The 27,428-nt window shown below is 37.4% G+C and overlaps 1 protein-coding gene across 1 annotated transcript in view; it reads left to right on the top strand.

The window, feature by feature from the left end:
• The first annotated feature begins 2,408 nt into the window (after window positions 1-2,408).
• ADAMTS19 (ADAM metallopeptidase with thrombospondin type 1 motif, 19) overlaps window positions 2,409-27,428 on the top strand; it is a 238,790-nt gene continuing 213,770 nt past the window's right edge. Inside the window, exons 1-2 of the mRNA XM_012645041.1 lie at window positions 2,409-2,481; window positions 3,074-3,735. Of these exons, the coding sequence (XP_012500495.1) occupies window positions 2,409-2,481; window positions 3,074-3,735 (735 nt within the window). The remainder of the gene's footprint in view (window positions 2,482-3,073; window positions 3,736-27,428) is intronic.

Consider the following 27,428-nt stretch of genomic DNA (forward strand, 5'->3'; position numbering starts at 1 on the left):
ATTAGTCAGGATGATATATTAAAAAATATATAAAAGACATCGCTCCTCCTTTACAAAAAAAAAATGATTGGTAGGAGAAATAAGTACATACGTTATTACAACCCAAATGATTTATAAAGCCTTTGAAAATATATAAATGAATAACAACATTATTTCAAACAGGCGAAAGACTAGAGCTATCTGGGAATTAGGCAAACGTTTCTGTAACAATTAATACTAACTTTTACCATGAGACATTGGTAAGGATTGAGTATTAGTAGGAGGACAAAACAAAGGGGATGGAAACTTATATTGGCAATCTGTGCTTTTGAATGTATTTAATTATACAGTTCATTTAGTTTTAAGAACTCAGAAATGTGTTCCAATAAATACACACAATTTAATATGCATTCTTGATATAGTTTAACTCATACTTGTTGTTACTAAAATATGTATGAGAAACATTTTATTTAAGACTCGTATCCTCATAAGAGGTGTTTCCCTGAAACTAGCTTTCAAACTGAATAACTTGCTATCCTTTTGAAAAATAAAATGCCTCTGATTTTTTGCCAGTTTTAAGTCTATATAATTGAGTCCCCTGAAAAGAAGCCTGGAGGTTTCTAAGAAACTCAGATATTTCTTGAGTATCTGGAAACCCACACCTTAGTTTCTCCAGTTTTAGAGATTTTACAAAAAAGATTTGGAGATAGAACACTTTTGATAAACTCACCTAGAGTGTCTTTGTGTTTGTTTTTAAACTCTGGACAACTCAAAGAAAGTATTCTAAGACTCCAGGAGCTTATTCAAACAATGACTTTCCTTTGAAATAAGATAGTCGGCCTCCCTTAAAGGCATAGTAGTCACCTTTGACACAAGGAACAGAAGGTAGAGCAAAACAGGATGTGGGGAACCAACCTTAGTGCTAGAGTTTTTTTAAAAGACAGTTTGCAGTAACTCTCATTTCTAGATGTCTGGCCTAGTCCCTAGGATAGAAATGGCAGTTCCTGTCAATCATCCTTGAGTCTGATGTGAAAGGTCTGATGTGACTGAGGCAGAGGCATGCAAGGGGGCGCCGTGAAGAGAGCTGCGAGAAGGGAGTAAGAATATTTGGGGTTGAATTGCCCCCAAAGAGGATAGAAATAGCAAAAATACATTTTTCATGTACCAAAAAAATTACAAAAGGCAAAATAACCTCACCTGGTCTGCAATGTTTATAATACAATATTTAATGTTGATTTCCTTAATCTTACACCCACCGGCAGAGAGTGTGTGTGCGCGACAGAGAGACAGAGAGAGAGAGAGAGAGAGAGAGAGAGAGACTGACAGCTCTGATGAATGGGGAGCCGGAAAGATAAGGGGGATAAGGGGCTTTGAAACGTAAGGGTGTCTACTGTCCTGGGAACCTTTGAAGCACACTCCATGACGAATTGCATTATCTCCAGGCTTAGAAAATTCCGAGAGGCAAAAATGAGACGACAAATCAAAGGCCTTTGGTAAGGGAGGCCGCGGCTTTGTGCTGAGTCTGCACCGTTTTTCTGCGTGAGATGTGCGGACGGGGGGAAGCGGACAAAGGAGGAGCAGGAGGAGGCTCTACCTGCGCACACCTCAGCGGGCTGGGGGCGGGGCGGGCGGCATGTAAATCGGGCCTTCAGACTGGCCAATCAGTAACCAGGTGAGGAAATTTGGGCCCCGGCCCGTCCCAAACGCGCCTGTGAGCACGTGTGCGGTGTTCTGGGACCTTTGTCCGGCAGCGTCACACTTGGCGGGCGCCCCTCGGCCCCTTTTTCTTGTCGGATGTGCTTGATTCCTTTCTCCTCCACACCCCACCTCGCAGGTCGCGTCTCCCCCACCTCCCTACCCACTCTCTCCGGCGCCGCAGCGGGTCAGAGCCTTCGCACTGCGACCCGCGCCGTGTGCGGAGCTTGGCACACCAAGTCGCTGCGACCGCAACGGCCGCCTCCGCCCGCTCCGCGCGGGTGCGGGCCGCGAGCTCCGCAGGGACACCGCACGTCCCTGCCCGCGCCGGCCGTCCTGCGCGCGTCCGGGGCAGCGCCGCCGCCCTGCACCTCCCGGCGCTTGGCGTACCGTGGGTCTGTCTTGTGGGGCTCCGGCTCTAGACCGCTCGGCCTGGGGAGCTCCTGCACCGTCCAGAATACAGAAACAGACTCTTCACCCAATTCGCCAGGGAGCCGGAGCGCTGCGGGGCCGTGGCGCGCCTTCCCCGCTCCTCCCCCACCCCACCCCCGCCCGTGCTCCCGGAGTCACCCAGCCGGCCCCCACCCCTCCCCCGGCAGACAAAGGGCCTGGGCACATTCGCCGCCCGGCCTCCTAGCGCTCCGGGGAGGCGGCTGCCGCCGTGGATCGCGCAAGAGGCGCGCGCCGGGCCAGAAGCCGCCGCCGGGGAGCGCAGCATGGGGACGAGCCGCGGGATGCGCCTGACTCCCGTCTGCTGCTGTTGCCTCCTTTACCAGCTGGGGCTCCTGTCGCAAGGGATCGTTTCAGGTAAGTTCTGCGACTTTCCGGCTTCCTTTCCAACCTCCCCGGCCGAGACCGCGAACGCATGGGTAGGCAGGGCTGGTGCAACCGGGGCTTGGCGAGCGGGAATCAGTGGGCAGCAGTAAAAATGGGCATGCGGGCGCGGACGAGGGTGACAAGCTCCGAAGCGAAGCGCACTTCCTTGGCCGCACTTTAACCATCTGTGAAACGATTAGTTTCCCTCTAATAAGACGGCACCCGGAGGAAAATTAGGAGGTATGTAAATTAATAGCGATGCTTTTCTCTGGCATGTCCTTTAGAAGTCCCTTAATTGTGCTGGAGACTTTGCACCGGTTTTCTTTTCAACAACTAACTGCCGTCACCAAACTTGGATTCCCCCCTTCCTTCCCGGTATAATCATGCTTTTACTCTGCAAATGCTGCGGTCTGTAATCTGATCACAAGGCTTCGGGGTTGCAAAGAGTTTCAGGAGCTAGACGGGTGGTCTCCATCGCATGCGCGCGAGCGCCCTGTATCTGTGTGGCGCGCGAGCCTGGAAGTGCCTGTGCGAGTGGACCGCGGCACTTTAAGCCCCGCACTTCTGTCTGCCCCGCCCGCAGGGCTGCAGCTCGCCCCCGACCTCGAGGAGTGGGAAGTCGTGTTTCCTGCACTCTGGCGCCGGGAGCCGGTGGACGCGGCCGGCGGCAGCGGGAGCAGCGCGGACCCGGGCTGGGTGCGCGGCGCCGGGGGCGGCGGAGGCTCCCGGGCGCAGGCGGCCGGCAGCTCCCGCGAGGTGCGCTCGGTGGTCCCGGCGCCTCCGGAGGAACCCGCCAAGGGCCCGTTCGCGTCGCGGCTCTGGGCCCCGCCGCCGCCGGGGGGCGAGGACGAGGAGGAGCTCGAGTCGCAGGAGCTGCCGCGGGGACCCGGCGGGGCTGCCGTGCTGTCCCCGCGCGCCCCGGCCTCGTGGCAGCCGCCGTCCCCCCCGCTGCCGCCCCCGTCCCCGCCCCCGGCCCAGCCAGCCGAGCCGGATGGCGACGAGATGCTGCTGCGGATCCCGGCCTTCTCCCGGGACCTGTACCTGCTGCTCCGGAGAGACGGCCGCTTCCTGGCGCCGCGCTTCGCAGTGGAGCAGCGGCCACGTCCCGGCCCCGGCCCCGGCCCCACGGGGGCGGCGCCCGCCCCGCGCCCTCCCGCGCCGCCCGACGCGGGCTGCTTCTACACCGGCGCCGTGCTGCGGCACCCCGGCTCGCTGGCCTCCTTCAGCACCTGTGGCGGCGGCCTGGTAAGCGCCTTCCTCCCCAGCTCCCGCCCGGCTCCGGGTCCCCGGCCCCCGTCTTCCCCGGGGATTTGCATGCACCGCCCCCGCGGGCTCCCTCCGCGGCCCGCGCCGCCCGGCCTCCCCGCCGTGCCTCGGCGGAGCGTCTCCGGGCAGCCAGGGAATCGGAAGTCTAAGAGGACGGAGAAATGACCTTTTCCTTCCAGATGGTTGTGTGTGTCTTTGGAAACTATGTGAAACTCTGCTCCTTGGAACTTCTTCCCAGTGGTTCAGCTCCTTTTCTGTACTTCACGGTTTCCTAAAATAAGACCACCACGTGGTGTCTTAGGAGATTGAGAGGCAGCCAGCCAGTCTGCTCACCCCGATCTCCCGGCGTTCGGCCCACTCTTAGCTCCTCGTCCACTGTCCCACACGTTTTCGTGGCCTCCTTCAAAGCTGTCCGAACAGTCCTCTAGGAAATCACACTCTGACAGGTGTCTGGAACTTAAACACATCCCCAGCCATACTGGACACTGCTTCACTGTTCCTGTGAAAGGCAGGAGTTGGGAGGGAGTCAGCAGAGAGACTGGGAGTGTTGACTAACGGATGACATTAGAATCCAGTGTTCAAAAGGTTATGGCTCTATGATTTGACATTTTCTTTCTAAGATTTGCATTTTATTTGTCAGTAGTTTCTTTTCTTCTCTCCACTCCACGGGGAATAGTAGCAAGTGTGGAGAGCCTTGTGATTAGAAAGTAAAAGCCATTTGCTCCATCCATGTAGATCACCATTTGATTTTTCTCCCTCTGTCATGACCCAGGATTTGAAATAATTGCTACCTCTCCTAAGTTGGCCTTTACTTTGCGTGTCTGTGTGTGTGTGTGCGGGGGGAGGATCAATATGCATGCCATGAAATTTACCATTTTAACCATTTTTAGATGTACAGGTCAGTGGCATTAAGTATATTCACCGCCATGGTCTTTACTACTGATTTAAGGCAAAACTCACAAAATGTCAAAAATGTTCCTGTGATTTGTGGCTTCATTTTTCTGTTCATAGTGAGTCCATCAGGAAATCCACAAGAACTTGTATGGAAGCAGCCTTCTCATTTGAAGCAAAATCCAAAAGCAGTAGATAGTACAATAGAAAATATCAGCACAATTAAAGCCACCCAAAGCCATGAAATCAAAAAAAGATGGTTAAAAATCCGAACAAAATGAAACTATAAGTTACCAATGGCCCCCTAGGGGCCCATATTCCAATGATGTAAATTGCTGGACAGGGCTCATAGTGATAAATATTCAAATATAGACATTTTTAGGCATAAGGGAGAAAATTGGCATGGAAAATTTACATGAAACTTTAAAAGTGTTTTCTGCAGAACTGATGCTTGAACATTTCACTGGGGAAAAGATTTTGTGGGGATTTCATTGTCCACTAGCTTTTGGCTGGGGATTAAATAATTACATAGAGAAAGTTCCTGGTGTGGTAGGAGCGATAGGGGATAAAGCATTTCCCTGTGTTGAAATGTGGTCTTTGGGTCAGATTTTCCAAATGAGCTATGCCTTCTCTCCATACTTAAGGAAGCAAAGTTAGAATTATGAGTAGGTTTTTCATAGACTGACTAGGAGTTTGACATACCTCCCTGTTTATCATGTTGGACTTTTACTCACTTTTCCTATTAGCCACATATGTATATGTTCTGAACTGGGAAGTCTTTGTTATTGAGGAAAACTGACGCTGCCAGTGATACAGTATACCAGTCAAACTTTCAGTAAAAAGTTAAACAAATAGCCAAAAAGGGTGGGTTTGTTACTCCAGACTCTACTATGCCAGCCCTTTTCCCTTATGACCTGGTGGATTAGGAAAGAGAAAGTTGTTATCTGAACTCTGGAGTAGGCTTGTTCCCTGATGATTGATTAGTCCCTTATCTTTCTAGCCTTCGGTTTCCATAAGTAAAATGAGAAAAGTAGATGATTTAATTTAAAAATTGGATAATAGAATTAAAATTCTAGTGGATATTTAATATATTCCTGGTCCTGCGTTGGGGTCTAGAATGTTCTACCTTTTAGGGGCTCACAGATTAGAAGAAGGACATCACATATAAGTAGAAATGACCCAAGTAAACACAAGACAGTGACATACAAGCATGATGATTCAAATGTTATGCCCAAGGTCAAATCCCGCTAGGGGAGTTGGGGAAGATTTCCAAAGGCAGGAGTTTAACTGGGTTTTGAAGCTTGGTGAGGCTTTCTTCAGGCAGAAAAGACCTAACAAGTGTTGTAGGGAGAGAGATGACATTGAGTGGAGGTATGAAAGTAAAAGGAAAAAAAGTAAAAAACAAAACAAAACAAAACCCCAAAAAAACCACACACACAAAAACAACAGACTCCTGTGACTAGACCAGAAGATGACATAGGAGGAAATGGTTCTAAAATGTCAGTAGAGATCAGACCTCAAAAGCCTTGCCCACTGGAGTGCGGGGACTTTGCCTGTCTGACTGTGCACAGTCATAGAACTACATTCCTATTCCTCTGTATCTCTAGAATTCCGTGATCCTTTAATTGTAATATGAGGAATCATGATGTCTTCATGTAGAGAGTGTGAATTACTTACAAATGCATCAGTTTTTTTCTTCTAAGTTAGTAACAGCTTTCTATTGTCAGTTGTACAGAAAAGATCATTAAGTGTACCTTCCCTTCCCCTCTTTCAGTAACCAGTTTTGCCTGCTATTGCCTGAACTCAACTGCTTTTGGATCCAGTCTTTATGGATCTCATTTCCCTATTTATTAAATGCACAAATTATACTTGTATACCTATCAATTGATCTTTGATGTGCTCTTATTATTTGTTTCCCCTAATTAGTCTAGTATTGAATAATAATCTTCTTTAGGTCATATATTTGATCAGATAGACACAAATGTAATAATGTTAATCAATCAAACATTTATTGAACAACTTCTATGACTAAGGCATTTTGCAAATACAAGAGAATACAAAAAGAAGATGAAGAAGGCTTGGTGCTTTTCCAGAGGTTCCCAGCCTAACTTGCCAGTTACCACTGTGAACAGGGGAGTACATTAGGTTGAGATATGTGTAAATATAGGTATGCCCTTAGTGCTCTGATGGTACTGTATTATTCATCTCTTTTCATTTCCAACATATGGTAAGATATCTAGTTTTTAGCAGGCACTCAATAAAAATAACTGAATAAAAATACAATGCATAAAGTACATTTATATTTTAAAATAGTTTTTAAAAAATAAAAATGCACAAAGGCAACAAATTAAATTGCATGAAACAGTGCAACAAGTATGTTTACTCAAAATTAACACAATATTTTTTTTTTTTTTAAAGTACACATAAGCACTGGGACAAAGTAAACTAGATCAGTACAGACCTTACCTACGGTCCTTTTTTGATAGAATATTGAAATGGCTGACTACTTAGATCATTTTTTCAGGATGATGAGGTGTGGATATTGAAACTATTAATAGTACTACTTTTACCTACTTAAATTAAGAGTTTTATGCAGTAGTCATTTTGATTAGTTTGGTACAGAATCTTGAGCCATGTGTAAATTCAGTTTTGTGTGTGTGTGTGAAATTTACCTTCTTTGCGTCACAGTATTCTGTACTGTGCAAGTTTCGAACAATGAAATAGTTCAGGGCCTCTCCTTTGGACAAGGCACAGCATCAGTGAGCAGTGTGGGAGCAGGAGCAAGAGCAGGAACGGGCGAGGGGAGTGCATGACAAGGGGAATGGAAGTACAAGTGGACTCAACATCCAAATGAGAAAACTAAGACTACAGACGAACCTCGTCCATCTACTTTCTTCATTCAAGACAAATTTTAGGAATGATAGAAAAGAAGTCTTAAATAAATCAAAATCAATATTGTAAGTGAATGCCATCAGTATATCAGATACTTTGAATATCTCCTGAAAGAGTGAAAACAGTTTGGCTTGGGTTAGTGGAAACATACAGACATTAGAAAGTGTCTGTGACTGGCAGGAGCTATCCCAGCAGTGCTGCTGTATACACAGGGAAAGGGAACGCAGTGAGCAGAACAACAGTGGGATGTGCTTTTTCTTATATCCAGTTATGCCAGGCAGTATCATTGCAACTCACAACAGATAGGTGAGCTGGGAAACAAAAAAAGATGAGTTGACACCCAAGAATATCACAGTTTGAAGAAAATTAACCATATAAAAGAGAGTCTCAAAGTCTGGTTAATTAATGGAAGAAGCAACAAAATTAACAGAGTAAATAGAACATTTTAATAGAATTACACTGCCCAGAATAATAATAGCAGATATATATTAATGGACAAAGCAAATTAAAAACATAGAAATAATCTGCTATCCATAAAGCTGATTAGATACAATGGAATTGTAATTGTATGATCATTAGAATAAAAAACTCAGCAGATGAGTTGATAGGTAAATTTGTGACCTGGAACATCAAACCTAGAAATTATCCCAGAACATAATACAAAGGACAAATGAATAGAAAATCTGAAATATCAGTTGTAAGCCATGAATCATAGGTCTAGATCCAAAATTTCTCTAATAGGAATTATTATTTTTTTAATTAATTAAAAGATAGAATTTTAAAAACACAGACAATTATATCCTACCTATCTGCCAAACTTTGAATGTAAGGCCAGGTACTTACTACTTTGAGTGTGGATCAGATAAATGGTGTTCCAGATGAGCCTTACTCAGCATACATCAAAACCAATTTTCAATACAGGTTTTTGTATTTGGAATTAAAGACAAACACAAAGCAGTTTATGTGTAGAATCCTGGATTTTAAAAATTTTCGTCTCTTTTACAGTTGTGTCAAATGAAATTAGGGTAATTTTTTGTGGCAACTTACTGTTTCTTGTTTTCCAAAGTTTTCATAGAAACAAAGATATATTTTTCACTCATATTTCACTAGCTTTAATGTTTAGTGTTTGATTAAATTGTGTTACTATAAAATGTCCTGCCTACATGTGTTTAAGTAAATATGGCTGAATGTTGGTAAACATACAGGCTGCCTGGTGGAAACAGGGTGCAGTGAGACAACGGAGAGTCTACTGGCGGTGAGCATCCCACATGGCGCATGCCCCATTGACATATTTTCCAGATAATATGTCAAGTGTTAAGTCAATGATTCAAATTGAATTGGTTGATATGACCAAGGTTGGTTAGGTACAGGTTAAGAGACCCCTTTTTTGGTGTCAGAATCAAATTTATCAAAGATAAAACACGAACCTTCAGATTGAAGGACCAACTGAGCAACTCAGCATAGTGTGAGTAAAGAGAGACCCAAACCTAGACACATTGTGGCAATGTGTTAGAAAACTAAAGAGAAAGAGAAAAGCCTACAGACTTAATAGAGGAGAGATTATCTACAGTGGGACGAGAATCGGGTTGACTTTAGAGGATCAAATCACTAATACTGGATGCCAGAGGGTCAGGTAGCTTCAGAGTTCCTGGAAGAGTAATTTTGAATCCTGGTTATATACTCAGCCAAAATACCATTCAAATCTAAGGCCAAAATTATATCATTTTCAAAATTATAAACACTCAAACTTTATCACAACCTCCAAAAAGGTATGCAGTGAAGTCTTCCTCCAACAGCCATTCCTCATTTATTACTCAGTGTTCTTTCCCCGGGGTTACCAGGGTCAGCTGCTTCTGGTGTTAATGGCCATTTGATTGAACCCAATACTTTCCTATTATGAACCGTGCTAAATGTGTAGGACTCTGCAGGGAGGCTCTTTTGCCTGTGTTGTGTGTATCTGTGTCAAAGGACATGTGCACTGGTAGTTTAGGGAGGTATTGCCTTATTGCATCCCACAGAGGTTGTCCCAGTTTATACCCTCAGTTCAGGAGAGCATCAGAGTATGTCTTTTGCCTGTCCTGTTACTACTGTGGGTGTCATTATTAAAGTTTCGATTTTTGTGAAATCTAATAGGCAAAAAATTTTACCACAATGTAGTTTTAATTTGCATTTTTTGTTGTTGCTGGTGAGGTTGACATCTTTGATATTTTTTATTCTCATTTCCTTTCCTGTAGACTTTCTTTCCATATCTTTTACTCATTTTTCTATTAGATGGTTTTTTTTTATTTCTAATTCCAGAGTTCTTTATATATTAGTATTCTTAAAGGATAAATGTTAATTACAAAATAATACATGCTGAGTATAGAAAGTTTAGAACTATATAAAATAAATCTATAATCTTGCCATCCAGAGATAAACAGTTAACTTTTTAGTATTTATGAAAAGGACAAAAACAATTAAATAAACCTTCACAATCTTTTCAGAATTATTGGTAAGCTAGGAAAAGCACATTTCCTGAACTATCATATTTGGTTCATACGATTGGCACAAATTATGCAGATTGAGAATATCCGGTGGATGTAGTTGGGGAACACCTAATTTTACGCATCGTAGGACCGTAAATTGGGAAAGTCTTTTGTATAGTATCTATTAAAATGTTAAATGTACTTACCCTTTTCTTCAGCAATTCTTCTCGTAGGTATTAATTTTAGAGAAATAACCATACATGTGCAAGAGATTTATGTGTAAGTATTCTGAATGCTTCGACAGTGACAGACTAGTCACATCTACATATTGTGATGAAATCTCAGATAACAAAAAGATGAAGAAATAGTTTCTTGCTTCAAGGTATTTATGATACCTTAAAGAAACTGTTTCTCTGTCTCAACTTCTTGTCCTCCCAGCATTTATCATAGTTCTTTGATTTAAGTGCTCAGTGTCTCCTTACTAATGAAATAACTGGTCTTTAAGTGAACATCCTTTCAAGGCACTGTATGGCTTTCCAGTTCAACATTTAGAATGGCATGGATAATACAGTAACACGTGGGGGACATTTCTATATTTAAAGTGGAACAATATGTAGGTATTCTAGTCTTATTTAAGGAAGCGATATAGTGAATTCTAGTAAATAGAATCATCATGCTGATGGAATAAGCTACTTTGTACATTAAAAGTTAATAAACTATTTAATCATGTATTAATCTATATCTTTAGTTTCCTGAGAGAATTCAAGCATGAACCAATTTTGTGAGAAGCAAATTTTGTTTATTTAATAATAAATAAGTTTCATTTATTTATTTGAGGTTTATTAACTGAATCATGACTGTATTATACTTTGGTAAAATAACACAGTTCTTTACAGGAGTCTGAAAAGATATTTTATGCAACACTAAAATAGAGCACATTTTTTATTGAATTTGTGCCTGATTGAATGTTTATCCTTAATTGCAATTACATTTTTACTCCGGATGGTTTTAGGTCTTTGTATTTGCAAAATAAATAAATAATCAGAGGAATTCCAGGTTCCTGATTGAGGGGAGATCTATTAAATTAGGGGAGTACCCTGACATGTTTTGGGGCAATGGGAGAACCAGTAGTCCCTCTTGAATTATGATTTGAGGGTTTCCTGAAAGGAAGTTTTAAGATTCCTTTAGCCAAGTGAGAACCATAATTTGATTCAAAGTGCACCCAGGGTACAACTATAGTGACCACATCATCTTGTCTCCATCTCATCATTAGTCTGTTGCCAAGCCCTAGGCTGAGAGAAGTGAGAAAATGGGAGCTGAGCCATTCCAATGCTACCCAGATATTTTTCCAGAATTATTGCATGGTAGTGTTGGGAAGGGCCTTGGGGATTAGATAGTTTAGTACTTGCCTTTCCCAGTGAGAGAAACTTGATTTCATTTCATAATTAATGGCATGTATCTGTAATAAATTATTAACTATTTAGACCTTAACTCAGACGATCAGGAGATAGAGCTGGTGAGTCCAGGCCAATTTTGGTATTATTACATACTTCTGCTTTCTTGTTGCTTTCCATTAAAAAGAAAAAAAGAGGTCTAAACGTATTTTTTTTCCTTTATAAGCACATTCAAAGGATAAACATAAGGATATTTTGCCTCCAATTTGTTTTTAGTCCTCTAGCCTCAGCCTGGCTTCACCTAAAATAAGACCACTTCTGCAGTGAGCCTACATCATCGACCCTTTGACCATGCTTCCTGATGTCCTATTTCTTAAAGTGTGGTGTGTAGTCAGCAATATCAAAATCATGGCAGTGGGCAGGGGGAGGGATTTGATGAGGCAGAGGTGGTTGAACATTCTCCACTAAAAATCGTAATCCCAGATTGAGCCTCAAACCTAAGGAACATATTTAAAATGAATCCAAGGTAATTCGTAGGAAAGCTAAAATTTGAGGGCAGCCACTCTACTGGCTCAGAAAGTGACAAAGCTGAGGATCCTTAAACACTGGGTTTGTATCCACCAAACCTTACCTTCTAACATCCTCCCAGGAACCCACTCATGTCATTGAGCTAGAAAGGATTTTATGGATTTCAAATTATTAATCAACAGGCTCTAAATGTCAACTAGTTGGAAGTTAATATAATGGAACATTAATTCCAGTATGAATGTTTTCCTACTCCTTAGATGAAAAGGTAACAAATGTTGAAATCTGCTTCCCATTCTAGAATCTGGAAGTATTAAATAGAGCTGAATTATTTCAAACAATAATCGACAATTTTATGGGTAATATAGCAGGAAAATTACTCCAGCTGTTTCACAATAGTTATTGCAATAAAATAAAATTTATCAGAAATAAAGGAAGAAACTTACCTTCATATTGAAAGGGACCTACCATACCACCAAGTTCAGATGTGGGTAAAGAAAGACCGAGGCACATTGTAGTAGAATATTAGAAAATCAGTGATAAAGAGAAAATTGTAAACTCTTTGTGAGACGTATCTACACTGGAATAGCAGTGTAGTGTGGTCAGGTTAAGAGGACCTGGGAAAGAGGACCTTGGAAAGACATATGAATTAAATGGTAAGCTATTTCAAATGGCAGAAGTAAAATAGCAAATTTTAACTACTTATTCACATTCCAAGTATTTGGATATCAAGTATCCTGTAAAACTCATTAGAATTAACAGTACAAAAATTAACATGCTAAGAGCAGTGGACAGGTGGGTAATTATATTAATATCCACTAATAAGATTAGTGCATTTTGTCTATCTCCATTATAATTTGGATTTGAATGTATGTAATAACAACTAAAAATGTGATAAGTACATTTCCATTATAAAATTATTATAATATTACCAGCAAATATTTTAGTTTGCTAAATTTATAGATAGACAATTAAGCTATTGACAGAGGAACTTATAATTACCATATCTAGGATCTTTGTGTTATTTGACTCTGGTTATATCCTTGCAGATAAAGTAAGTAGAACTTTAAAATTTTATTACAGCAAAATAGAAAGTATGAGTAGTTCATTATGGAAATAACACTTCTATATAAATATAATTAACACAGTATAAAGTTTGAGTAATTCATTGTGAAACTAGCTATCTTTTTACAAATTTAATTATTTAGTGCCACATTTTGTCTGCTAACATGGATAATTTCTCCATAGATCTCCAATTAAAATTTTGTCAGTTCAAAATAGGTGGTTCTATTTAGTAATGTTTGAAAAGTATTGAATTAACATCTCAAGATGAAAATTCCTATATAGAAATTTTTCCACATGCAGCTTAATTATTTCTCATTGGTAAGATACATTGGTGAATATGTCGGGCTAATTTTTCTAGAGTAAATTGTTATTTAAAATGTAACCAATTATAAAGGATATTGTGAATACTTTTTTCCTAACATCTTTTTTGAAGTGTGATTTACGTACCATAAAATTTACCCATCTTAAGTACACAAATCAATTGTTTTTATTATAAAGTACATTTATAGAATTGTGCAACCATCACCACAATTTAGTTTTAGAACATTTCCATGAACTTAAAGAGTTCCTCATACCCATCTGCAGTCACTCTGTTCCTGTTCCTAACTCTAGGCAACATTAATCTACTTTCTGTCTCTGCAGATTTGCCTTTCATGTAAATGCAGACATATGGAATTTGGTCTTTTGTGTCTGTCTTCATTCACTTAGCATGATGTTTTTGACATTCATCCACATTGTAGCATGTATCAGTAATTCATTCTTTTTTCTTGATGAATAATATTCCATTGTCTGGATATACCACTTTCTGTTTATGCATTCATCAGTTAATGGACATGTAGATTGTTTCTACTTTTTGGGTATTGTAAATAATACTACGTAGACACTTACGTACAAGTGTTTGTGTAGATGTGCATTTTCATTTCTCTTGGATAGATACCTGGGATTGCAATTACTAGGTCAAATTATGTTTAATATTTTAAAGAACTGACAAACTCTTTTTTAAATTACTGTAATATTTTACATTTCCACCAGCAATGTATGAGGAGGGTTCCAGTTTCTCCACGTCTTTAGCAATGCTTATTATTGTCTCTTTTTAATTGTAATTATTTTTTTGGATATGCAGTAGTATCTCACTGTGGTTTTCATTTCTGTTTCCCTAGTGACTAATGATGTTGAGCACTTTTTCATTTGCTAGTTTATAGCCATCGAGTACCTATCATACTCAATTCTTTAGTCCACTTTTTAATTAGTTTTTTTCTACTATTTAGTTTTAACAGTTTTTTATATACTCTGGATGTAAATCTTTTATCAGACACGTGATTTGCTTATGTTTTCTTTTAGTTTATGGCTGTCTGTTCCTTAATGGTGTCTTTTAAAGCCAATTTTTAAAATTTTTGATATAATTCAGTTTATTGTTTTTTTCTTGTATCAAACATGTTTTTGATGTTGTGTCTAAGAACTGCGTCCAACCTAAAGTGACAAGGACTTTCTCCTATGTTTTCTTCCATAATTTTCATAATTTCAGTTTTTGCATTTAAGTCTATGATGCATTACTTTTGGTAATGGTCTGAGGTAAGAGTCTAAATTCATCTCTTTGAATGTACATATCCAATTGTCTCTCAGCACCATTTGTTGAAAAGACTGTATGTCTCTCATGAAATACCATAGCACCTTTGTTAAAAGTAAATTGGCCATAATGTGAGAGTTTATTTTTGAACCACTTATATTCTTGTTTTGATCTATATGCTTATTCTTACGTTAATATCATACTGTATTGATATATGTAGCTGTATAATATTTTTTGAACTTGGGAAATTTAAGTGTTTCAAATTTTATTTTCTTTTATCAAAATTGTTTTGGCTATTCTGGATTCTTTATGTTTCTGTATAAATTTTAGGATCAGATTATCAGTATCTGCCAAGAGCCTGCTGGGACTTTGATGGGCTTATGCTTAATCCAAAATTCAATTTTGGAAGAGATTTCATCTTAATTTATGCAAAAGATTTTTTTTTTTTTTCTCTCTGTGAAAGTGATTATTACCTAAAGCAATTGTTAGGTGTATTTTTCAACACCCTGTTGACTAATAAGGAACAAAATTAGCTACTGATAGCCCATATAATAATATTTAAAATGGACAGTTTCAAACTATTGGCAATATTTAAATTTCATAAAGGCTGAATAAGAGCAAGTAATCCAAGCCACTCATTTTGAGGCAGACAAATAAGAAACACAAGATAAAAAGTCACAAAATCAATTAGTATCTTTACAGGATTCGAACATGAACCCAGGTATCAGACTCCACTATTGTTTCAGTTCTACTGCTTAAAAAGACCAAAATTATTGGAATTAGGGTTCAAATCATGTATAAAAATAAATAGACAAACTAACAAAATCCAAATCAATTTTTTCAGAAAGTGGATTTCACTCACATTCAGAGTTATTCTTTAAATGTAAGCTTGTATCCAAACTATTATGTGTGTTTAGCTAAACAGAACCAAGGATTCCAGTACAGTACATAAAACAAGATGTGTCAAAGTGAAATGTCAGAGATATCAAGTGTCAAACTTAGTACTTAAGGAAATAGGACATTTCATACTTAATAACCTAATAAGAAACAAAGCAATGTGCTTTCGCTGGTAATGTGAATTTTGAAAGATGTCTCCAGAATAAAGAATTATGCTTGAGAAAATGTTAGGGAAATAAAGGCCCTTGCTTAGATAATTAATCTATTAGGCATTAATTTATTAATGATATAAAGAAAACTAGTAAAGGATAGAAATAATGCATTTAGTTAATTGCAATAAAGAATCTCTTCATTTTAGTAGCTTTTATTTATTTTTTAGAGACAGAGTCTCACTCTGTCACCTGGCTAGAGTGCCGTGGCATCAGCTTAGCTCACAGCCACCTCAAACTCCTGGGTTCAAGCGATCCTTCTGCCTCAGCCTTCCAAGTAGCTGGGACTACAGGCATGCGCCACCATGCCCAGCTAATTTTCTTTTTTTTCTATTTGTAGTTGCTCAGATAATTTTTTCTATTTTTAGTAGAGACTGGGTCTCACTCTTGCTCACACTGGTCTCAAACTCCTGACCTCAAGCAATCCTGCCTCGACCTCCTAGAGTGCTAGGATTACAGGCATGAGCCACCATGCCCAGCCTTTAGTAGCTTTTATATAGAGGTGTGTCATGACACATGTTGTCACTGATGAAATTTGATAAGAAAGCAAATGTGGATTCACTGTCATTTTAGGAAGTGAACATTTATGAAGGTCTAGTTGCAACTGTTGTCTTGGAAAAACTTGGCTCAGGAAGTAAAAGGAAATGCTGTCTGATTGGTTATATCTGAGTCTTTGGTTTTGAATAATACTGTAGGAGATGTACACAGGAAGACTTTATAGTTTTTTTTATAATATGCTTGAATTTCTTCTGCTTACGTTGACTTATGTAGCTCAGGATTAAACCAAATTTTCATTCCTGTAAATCTTATAATTCATTCTGAGCTTTAAGGAATAAAATGATTCTCAAGAATTCTACTAGGAGAGATACTTTGTTGTGGTCAGAGGAAAACAGATAAGGCATACAAATATCACGGAAAGGTCACGTCCAAATCTTAAGCTGGGAAAATGGTAAATTAAAGAAATAGATTCCGTTACTAATTTAATTCCCAAGATTGTTTATTTTGCATTTTCAGTTTCTATAGTTTCTTTTTCTTGTCAGGCCTCAAGAGTTTACATAATTTGTGTGTATCGACAAAACCTTCCCATGAGGGAGGTAGAATCATAAAGGGGGTTAGTGGGTGGAAAGATAAAAGAGGAAAAGTAAATCCACTGATGAGTATTTAGAGTGTGTTTTAAGTTTAAGAATATGGAAAGCCTATTTCCATTTGAAATGCTTTGGAATAAAGTGTCCTTGGGGAAAGCCCAACACCACACAAGCATATGGTTTGAAAGATCGCCAAAGGCTTTGCCTACAGTTAGCTCAGCTGTAGTATTTCAGTAAGTGTTCTGGTAACTTGGCTGCTCTTGCCTTTGGCCGTGGAGTCTCCACAAGTGCCCAGTGTCCAATTTTTGAGTCCTTGGTCACATGGTCTTATGTGTTCGTGTTCTGAGCCTATTAATAACTCGCCACCATAGGCTTGTAAGAGAATACATCAGACTCTATATTGGAACTGCACCAGCAACTGTCTACTTAATCCTTCTCTCATTTCTTTCCATTACCTCCAGAAGATACACATTCAATCCTATGTTCAGTGCCTATGTCCCCTTCTGTTCCTATTATGCTGAAATAGATTTCAATAAATTAGTCTTAGATTTGGCCCTGAATCAAGACCAGCAGTTTGCTGAAGCTGTTGGTTTCAAACAGGAGCCTAAAAAATTATCTTTCTATGGTCTGTTGGCCATTTCAGAACTTTGGAAATGTAATGGTCAATTCATTAGAAAGAAACATCTGAGTCATTGGCAATAGATGTAGTCTTAATACCGGGGTTCCAAAATATCCATGAAATATTTATATTTATCTCGAGATCCCTGATTTTAAGTTATTCGTTAGAATTGTAATGTTGTTAAATCTTAATTATAATCCCCCCAAATTACTGTGTGTTTTCAACCAAAATAAAAGCATGATTCTACACTAAAAAAAAAAAAAAAAAATTAGTTAAAAAGCACAACATAAAGGAATGAGAAAAGAGTGGAGAACCACCACAATATAAATCATGATTATAACGTAGGTTTTTAGAGTATTTTATAAACTGCATTTACAAATTCTTTTGAATATAGTATGGCTACACACTTTTTTAGAAAACAAGTGACATACTCCAACAAATGATTATGTGTAAGTCTAGTGTTTATAAACAAAATTGTATTTTAAGAGCCATAAAATTTTGCTGTTTGAGGGAAATCTATTGTGATGATTTTGGAAATAAATAATAACTTCTAATTTAGCATTACTTCCTTAGCACAAATCTGGTTTGGATATGCCTATTTTACCTTTCGATAATTTGGTATACTCTTATATTATATGTTTTGTAAGTGCTAATAAAAATTACACATATGACAACAATAAGAATAGCTTACTGTGCCACGGCGGTGGTAGACAGTAAATGACAAGGAACATATCTGTAAGGAATAGAAAAGTACCAGATTCTTTTCCCTAATCACACCTACAAGGACAGCTAGCAAGTGATGCCTCTACCTTTTAATTTATCAGATCAATAAAGGATATTCAGTAAATGGAGATGCTGCTGTGTCTCTTTGCATTACTTTAAAAAAAAACAAAGACTTGAGGCCTGAAATGTAATAGCCAGTATTTATTGAGCACTGCTATATGCCATACTCATATTACGATAAGATGCAGCTAATTTTCACAGAAACCCACTAAGATACGTGCTGTCACTCAATTTTGTAGATAGAGGTGGTGAAGCTCAGGGAGATGGAATAAGTCACCCAAGTCAGGCAGCTGGCCAGGCCTGGCAGTGAAGTTCAAATCCATATGTGTGCGTGCACATCTGTGCGTGTATGTTTGTGTGTATGATGAAGCTACTTTGTTATTTCGGTTTTATTTATCAGTCATGTACAACACATTCCCATCATATTAATTCTCTGATCCAAGGTATGGGGTGGAAATTGACATGGAATAGATACAGGAGTAGAAATAGTTGAATTTGAAGTAGTAAAAATTTGCTGATTTTATTTTAAATGTAATCTATCTTCTCTTCTCTTTCTAGTTCTTGTCTTGTGTTAGTAAAATTCTAAAGTAAGAAATTACCACACAGTAGAGAGAGTTTCTATAAAATGTGCCTGACATGTTCCAATATCATCATTGCTTCTAGAAGGAAAAAAAAATTACTGAGGCAAGAAAATAAACAAAAAGGCATTCAGATCGTAGATGAAGAAGGAAAGCTGTCTTTATTCATGGATAGTACGATGGTCTAGACAATCCTACTAAAACTAAGAAGTGAGTTTAGCAAAGTTGCAGGATGCAAGGTTCATGTACAAATATCAATCATCTTTACAGTACTGATGAATGATTAGAATTAGAAGTTTTAAAAATGCCATTTACAATACTATCAAAAATGTGAAATACTTGGACATGAACTTAACAAAACATGTCCTGTACCTGTAGATTGAAAATTACAAATCTTACAGAAATTAAAGAATACCTAAATAAATGGAGATAGATACACACTGAGCTCATGAATCAGAAAACTCAATTTTAAGATGTCAGTTGTTTCTAAATTTACTTATGGATCTGTGCACTCAGGATTTTTTAGAAAAATAAACTTTTGGAGGTAGAAATTGATGAGCTTATTTTTATATTTATTGAATTGCAGGGCACTTAGAGAAGTCAAAGCAATTTTGAAAAGAATATGAGGAACCTGTGGCCTCAAGGCCACATGTGGCCTCCAGATCTCCAAGTGCAGCCACTCGACCAAATCCAATCTTCGCAGAGCAAATCCCTCTATTAAAAGGATTTGTTCTGTAAAATTTGGATTCAGTTAAAAGGCTGCACTCAAGGATGCAGAAGGCCACACATGCCCCCCTGATTGGCACAAAGAGACACAGGGATCTTAAGAGAGATTTCAGAAATAGATCTACTCAAATATGCTAGTTGATTTTCAGTAAAGTTGCCAATGTAATCCAATGGAGAAATTCTCATCTTTGGAAAAAGGTGTTGGAAGAATTAGACATTTGTATGGGAAGAATGAATCTTGACACCTACCTCACACGAGCCACAGGCATTAATTTGAATGGATCATAAACCATTAGGAGAAAATCTTCACTATGTTGTCATAGCCCAAAAATATTTTAGGTAGGACACAAAGCTGTAACCTTAAAAGAAAAAAAAATGATCATTTGGACATCTTAATTATTAAAACCTTTCCCATATCAAATTACACTGAAATAAAAAATAAAAAATATAACACAAAGAGTGGAAGGAAAATTTGCAAAAGATATATCTGATACACAGAGTCCGGCCATCTCCCAGGCCCCTATGTAAGCTGAGTGCAGGTCCCTGGGACTCACCGCAACCTGGCACCCCAACCCCACTGCAGGAAGCTGCCTCCAAGGTTGAGTCACTCTGCCACATCACACTCCAAAACTCCTGAGACTGGGGACAGCAGTCCCTGTGGACACTGACGCTGACATACTGTCAGGCTTTGGGGGAAAGGGCTAAAGTTGTGTATGAACTGACAGAGCTGTGAGTCTGAATCCGTGTGAGGGACCCCCTTCCAACTTTGGAGTTTTCACCTGGCTCGACTTGGATCAGGTCGGCCTCTGTAGTCTGAGTAAACCCCAGGGATGTAAGGAGGGGATACCCAAGGTAGATACTAGTTTTACTAATGTAAGAGGGAGGCTGATGTGATCACATCTTAATCCCAAGCTCAAAAATGTCATCAGTGATTATGGGCAATAGCATTAGACAGAGATTGTACTTTCTTCTTTTGATTTATCTGTGTTTTTTCAGTTTTCTAAAATGAACATGTATTGCTTTTACAATAATAAAAACAATAAAGCCATTAACTTAGAAAAAAGATATAGCTGATAAAGCACTTATTACCAGAATATATAAAGAACTTCCTTCATTAATAAGAAGGCAGATAATACCATAAAAATTGGACAAAATGTTTGAGCAGATGGTTCACTAAAGAAGATATTCAGTTGGAAAATAAGGTCAAGAAAAAGATCATTAATATTATTAGCCATTAGGGAAGAAATATAAATAAATATCCACATGATTCTCAAATGTTCATAGAAGATTTATTCACAATATCCCTAAACTGGAAAATAAACAATATTGTGGTATATTTATGCAATGGAATACTACTCAGCAAACAAACTACTAATATATTTCACAAAATGGATAAATGATGGAATCTAAACACAAACAAAAAACTACATATTGTTCGGTTCCGTTTGTATGAGATTCTAGAAATGACAAACTGTGGATCAGTGGTTGACAAGAGACCAGAAAATGAGGGAAAGGAGTTGACTAGGAAGGAGCACAGGGAACTTGGGAATCTGAGAGAAAAATTCTGTATAATGATTGTAGTGATTGTTACATGACCGTATATATATTGCCAAAACGGACTAAAAGCAACATGCTGTCTTTCACCCCTGACGATCTAGCCCCCCTCTGGTTGCCACTCTCTTGCTCCTGGGATAAACACCACAGTGCCCTTAATAACAGTATCCTGTTTTTCTGAGCCTGGTGGTCCAGGTACAGTCTAATAGAAGTTACAGTGAAACTTTTACCTTTCTTAACCTAGACAATGCTTAGGTGATGCAATCTCAGATTGTCTTTGCTTGTTTACCTGCATTTCATATAGTCTTATAGTTCTTTTAGGATGCATTAGAGATGCATTAGAGATGCATTAGAGGAACTCAGCCTTCCAGTGCCCGCTATCTGCCATGCTTCCTCCCCTCCATCTGGCTCTCCCACTTTTTATTTCAGGATTGTTTCCAGATGTTCTGAATTCTTCACCCTTTATTATGCAGAACTGTTCACCTCTACGTTTCTCTCACCAGACATAGACATACTTTCCATATCAAAGTCATCCAGGTGTACAGGAAAACAAAGGGCCTTCTACTGGACCACATCCCTTTTTTAGAATTACACCTCCCCTTTGTGTTTTGTTGTTCCATTATGTGTGTAATAGAAGATATTTCATGCAGAGTATTTGGACCTATTTTTCTCCAAATTAAGGGAATTTCCAGAAAACAGATTTCTTAATTCCCAAATTAATTATCTAAAATCCAATTAAATTATTTTATTTCAAATTAATTATCAAAATTAATGATCTAAAAAGATGTTCATCACATCATACATATGTTTGCCAAATTCAGTTAAGTGCACTAAGAACTTGTTTACATTCCAAGACAACCTGTAAAAACCAAGAACTGTCATAATTCCTGTGTTATTAGTGATGCTCCATGACATCACCATCACTGTACGTTACCAGCCCTGCTCTCCTCTCCCAGTTATTTTCCTCTTATTCACATTTCTGGAGGTCACAGTATCAGCATATGCTCTGTACCATTGCAAATTTTTCTTCAATTATTTTTGGGTTGAAATTTTCTCAATGAATGCTTATAAAAATTATCCTTTTAGGATAATTCCATTCTTATGATATTTTTGGTTTATAGGGTCATAGATAAATAATATTTATGATTTTTGCATACACATAATTTTGCTTATATAATATAAACTGGATTGCATATTATGTGTCTTCTATAACTTTTAGTACTTGTTTATTGATTTGTAGATCTTTATACAACTTGGATACTAATCTTTCATTAGCTGTATACATTATAAATGCCTTCTCCAAATGGCCTGGATATCATGTTATGCTATTCGTATAAATCTACTTTTTAAAACAGCTATTTAATAATCTATAATATGAGAGCACAACAATTTGTTTAGACTGCCAATATAACATCTTGGGAAAGAGCAAGGAACGCTGCCCCCTGTTAGCTTTGTTACTTCGGATAAGATGTTTAATCTCTCTGAGGCTCTGTTTCTTCATGTTTAAAATGAAGAAAAATATTTTCTACTTCATTTAGTTGTAGTTCAAATTGGAGAAATAATGCAAGTATTACTCCAGAGCAGAGTTTCTTAGTACTAATGACATTTGGGGTAGGATAATTTGCTGTGGGGGATTGTCTTGTGCATTGCAGGATACTTAACAGCATCTGTGGCCTCTGCCCCAAATGCCCAGTTATGACAGCCCAAAATGTGTCTAGACATTGCCAGATTTCTCCCCAGGTTATGTGTGTGTGGGAAGGAGGGAGCACAATCACATCCAGTTGAGAACTACGAATCTAGAGAAGGGCCTGCCACATGGTGTCAGACCTACTATATGAAGGTGGACATATGCACAGCAAAATATCTAAGGTGCTCTTCCACAGATTACATCATGGGTAGCTCTTGCTGCAATTGTGCATAGTAGTGGCTGTGAAGAAAAATTTCCATATTGCTAGGCTTTTAGGTTGGTGCCATTTTTACACTAACACAAGTGACAGTATTTTTTATTATATACAACTGGTTACATACATCCTTGCGTACTTGTATGAGTATGTCTGCAAGAGATATTCATGGAAATGTTACCTTTAACAGACGAGGGGACACAGATCTCGCAGTATTGAAATTCTGATATGTCCTGCCAAATCGCCTTCCGAAAATGTTAGACCACTACATACTGCACTCTCACTAACTGTACCTAAGAGTGCCTCTGTCCTCATATCTTTATCTATAGTGAATATTTAACACTTTTTAAAATTCAGATATATTTTATGAACTTTTAATATTTCTTTCCATAATTTGCATTTCTTCTGTGCATTACATGCTCATAATCTTTTCACATTTTTCCATTACTTTTTTTTGTCATTAAAAGCTATACTCTGATCTCTAATTACAAAACTATTCAAGTACACACAAAAACCACAGATATTAATAGAGCTAACACCCAAATTTCATGAATATGAACATTTTACCATTTTTGCTTAAGATATTTATTTTAAATAAATGTCTTAATTAGTGTCATGTTGAAGCCCTCATGGTACTCCTCCCCAGTCAATTTTTTTCTGAGTCCCCAGATGTACCAATTATTCTCAAATTTGTATATGTATTTTCCATCTATATTTTTATAATCTCGTTATGTATGCATCCATAAAATATATATATAACATTGTTTTATATTTTTAAAACTGACATAAATTGAATGAATCTGTACAAATTTTTCTAGAACTTGCCTTTTAAAATTCAAATTGTATTTTTCAGATTTGTTCAAGTTGATGCATGCAGTTTTCTAGTCCACCCTTTAAAATACAATATGTATTTAAGTGTTTGAATACAGTGACTTTTATGTATTACCCTACTGAAGTTTATTTTTTCTACTTTTCTTAATTTTTGGAATTGCAAGCAATTTAATAATGACCATTCTTTTTTAAGTCTCATGTGTACGTGTCCAAGAGTTTCCCTTAGATATATATATACCCATGAGTAAGATTTTGGCTTGTGAAGATACACATCTTCATATTAATTAAATATTATCTGATTGTTCTTCATGGTGATTACAGTACTTCATCTAGCTGTGTATTTTTCCACATCCATACCAATCAAATCCTGCTAATTGTTAGACTTTACTGTTTTTCCTTTAATCTTCACTGACTTCTCAGTAATTGGTATAACAAGCAGAGAGAAAATCAAAAAGAAGGAAAAAAGAAGGATAAGCAGATGATACCATGAACTCACTTGACTTAAATCGAGACAGAAAATTTTATACCTAGTACACATAAAACAGTGATCAAGATAGATTCTATGCTGGGCCATTTAATTAGTCTCAACAAATTCAGAATAACTGGAGACATACTGGGTGTTCTTTGGCAAGACTGGATTTAATGGAAATCAATCACAAAAAGATAACTAAAATTTATTTTAAATTTGGAAATAAAACAAGACACTACTAAATGAGTTGAAGAAATCACAAAAAAATCTTAGAAAATACTTAAACTGAATGAAAATTAGAAGACAGTATATCAAAACATGTGGGATGTAACTAAAACAATGCTTATGGGGAAGTTCATAGCATTAGATACTTATGTTAGGAAAGAGGATAGGTCGATCGTAATTTAGAAAAAGAAGAGAAGATTACAGCAAAAATATATAGAAGAAAGAAAATAATATAAGAACAGAGATCCATGAAATTTAAAAAAAAGCGGAGAAAAATAAATTTTCTGGGATGAACAATGAAATTGATATCTATCTAGCTAGACTGATGAAAGATAAAGAGAGAATACAAGTTATTAATAAAATGGAGACATCACTGTAATTTATTTGAAATTAAAATGATAACAAGGACATATTTGTACCACTTTGTGTCAAGGAAGTTTACAAGCTTAGATGAAGGGAACAAATTCCTTGAAAGACATATGTTAACAAACTAAGAAAAAAGTTTAGAACATATGGAGCCCTATATACGGTATAATTAAATTTATAGTTAAAATTTCTCTCACATAGAAAATTTTGGGCCCAAATGATTTCATTGGAGAAGTTTCTTTAAGGAAGAAGTACTATAAATTCTTTCAGTAACTTTAAAGGAGGGAATACTCCCCAGTACTTTTTATGAGGCCGGCATTATCCTTATATCAAAAACAGCTAAATTCATTACAAGAAAAAAACAAAACTACATTATAATTCCACATCAACATGACATTAAATTCCTTAACAAATATTAGCAAGTCAAGTCGAGCAATATATAAAAAGAATAATATTAATACACCATGACCAAAAAGAGTGTATCCCAGGAGTGTAATGATGGCTAAATATTCAAAATCTCAATTAGTGTCATTCACCACATGGAACAAGCAAAAGAGAAAAACTATATAATAGTGTCAATATGATGCAGAAAAATAACAACAAAATGTAACATTCATTATGATACAGACTGTCAGCAAATTAGGAATAAACATAACTACCTCAACCTGTTAATAGGCATCTACAAAAAACCTATGGTTAACATCATTCTTAATTTTGAAAGAATATATTTTCTCCCCATTATAAGGAATAAGACAAGGATGTGCATTCTCACCACTTATAGTCAGCATTGCACTGGAGATCCTAGCCACTACGATAAGCAAAATAAATAATAAATACAATAAAATAAAATTTAAAATTAAAGGCAAGTTGGTAGGAAAGGAAGAAGTAAAATTGTGTTTATTTGCAGAAAACATGATCATATACATAGAAAATCCAGGGAATCTAAAATAATTACTAGAACTGACAAGTAAGTTTAGTAAGGTCATAGTATGCAATGCCAATTTATCAAAAAAAAAAAATTGACATGTATGTGTGTGTGTGTTTGCATTTGTCACGGTTCTTTTCTCCTTTTCTTTTAGCAATCTCCCACTCATGCTGGTTCAGGTCCGCATATTGTTTCAGCTTATATATGTGAAATATTTCCCAAGATTGTTACAAGTCATAGTAAAGTTGGAGGTTACCAAAACAGAATAATTTCTTTCTTAGATAAACATATAACTTAGTTATTTTTTTTAATTCCTAAAGTGTTTCAAGATTATTTTCTTTGGCTCAAAGGGATAATTGAGCACTTTCAAGATGCAGAGAAAAATTTGAGTCAGGGCTTAAAATGCAAGATGATAATTTTTCAATATATCATGCTATTTATTGTATAAATAACAATGTGTTTCAACAATGAATTTAAACTCTTGCCATTTTAAACTTCTATAAATTAATAAAATGTCTTAAACACTCACCCTATAGCAACTTAATAAAAGTATTTTTATTTTATGGCTTTGGACTGTGTTTTTAAATTTAGCAAAAGGGTGTTTTATAATAAATGTATATTTTTTTATAATAATATTAAGCCAGATCTGGCTCACCGTCTTGCATAATATATTGCTCTACTTGTAAATGGTCAGATTTCTATTTGTGGATTATAATAATATATATATGCTAATTGGTTAATGTAACAATTTAGAAGTTGTTTTTGTACTTTTTATGTATATAAGATAATAAACACATTTATCTGTTTTCTTGGCACTCTCTTACTGAACTCAAACTAGTGTAACATCTTCTAGATGAACTTTTCTGTTGGCATAATTAATCTCAGTTTGCAGGAGAGGTCTGTGGTATTACTAATTAAGAGTTTAATTCAGTAAAACATATGTCTTCAATACTAAATCAATTTAGTCTGGCACATACTGAATTGGTGAGGATGGCCATTTATATGTATTCTGTTGAGTAGTTGTTGAATTAAACCTGAAGGAATGCATACCCGTATATGAATTTGAAGTCTACTTGTATGATCAGTTGAATAAATAATAAGTCACAGGTAAATTGCAAGACCAAAAGAAAGCATGAGGCAATGTTGTAATTCTGTATTGTGTATGTGGTATGATTTTAGGGCTCTAGTTTTAATTATTTTCAGTAAGAGACCTATTAATACTCACAGTAAAGGAAATATACTGAGCTTTTATGTTGAATTGAAAATTTTTATTTAGAAATTAAGTCCTTAGGCAGGATTTTGTAAGGTAGAGCACAGAATAGTTTACTTTCTATAGAGATTTATAGGTGTACAAAGTGCATTCACATATATTATTTCATATAATGGACAGGAAACTGTTATTTGTATGATAGGAAAGGGTTGCTTTAATTTCACTCTTAATGTCACCTTTGTCCTGATTAAGCTTTACACAGACACTCATACCCATTTTTTTTTTTCTTTCTTTTTGCCTGGTATCATCCCAGCACTTAAGGCTGAAAAAAAAAAAAAAAAAAAAAAAAGTCTCAGTGGCTTAACACATAGTCCCCTGGGGGTCTGACGACTTTCCAGTACTGAGATTTTTCTCGTTTTATCATCTTTGAAATGGGATGAATCTTACAATTTATGGAGCCTTAAAATTATAATCAGCACCATTTTTTTTTTCTTT

The sequence above is a fragment of the Propithecus coquereli genome, unplaced genomic scaffold, assembly GCF_000956105.1.
Source record: "Propithecus coquereli isolate 6110/MARCELLA unplaced genomic scaffold, Pcoq_1.0 Scaffold224, whole genome shotgun sequence".
NCBI classification, from domain to species: Eukaryota; Metazoa; Chordata; class Mammalia; order Primates; family Indriidae; genus Propithecus; species Propithecus coquereli.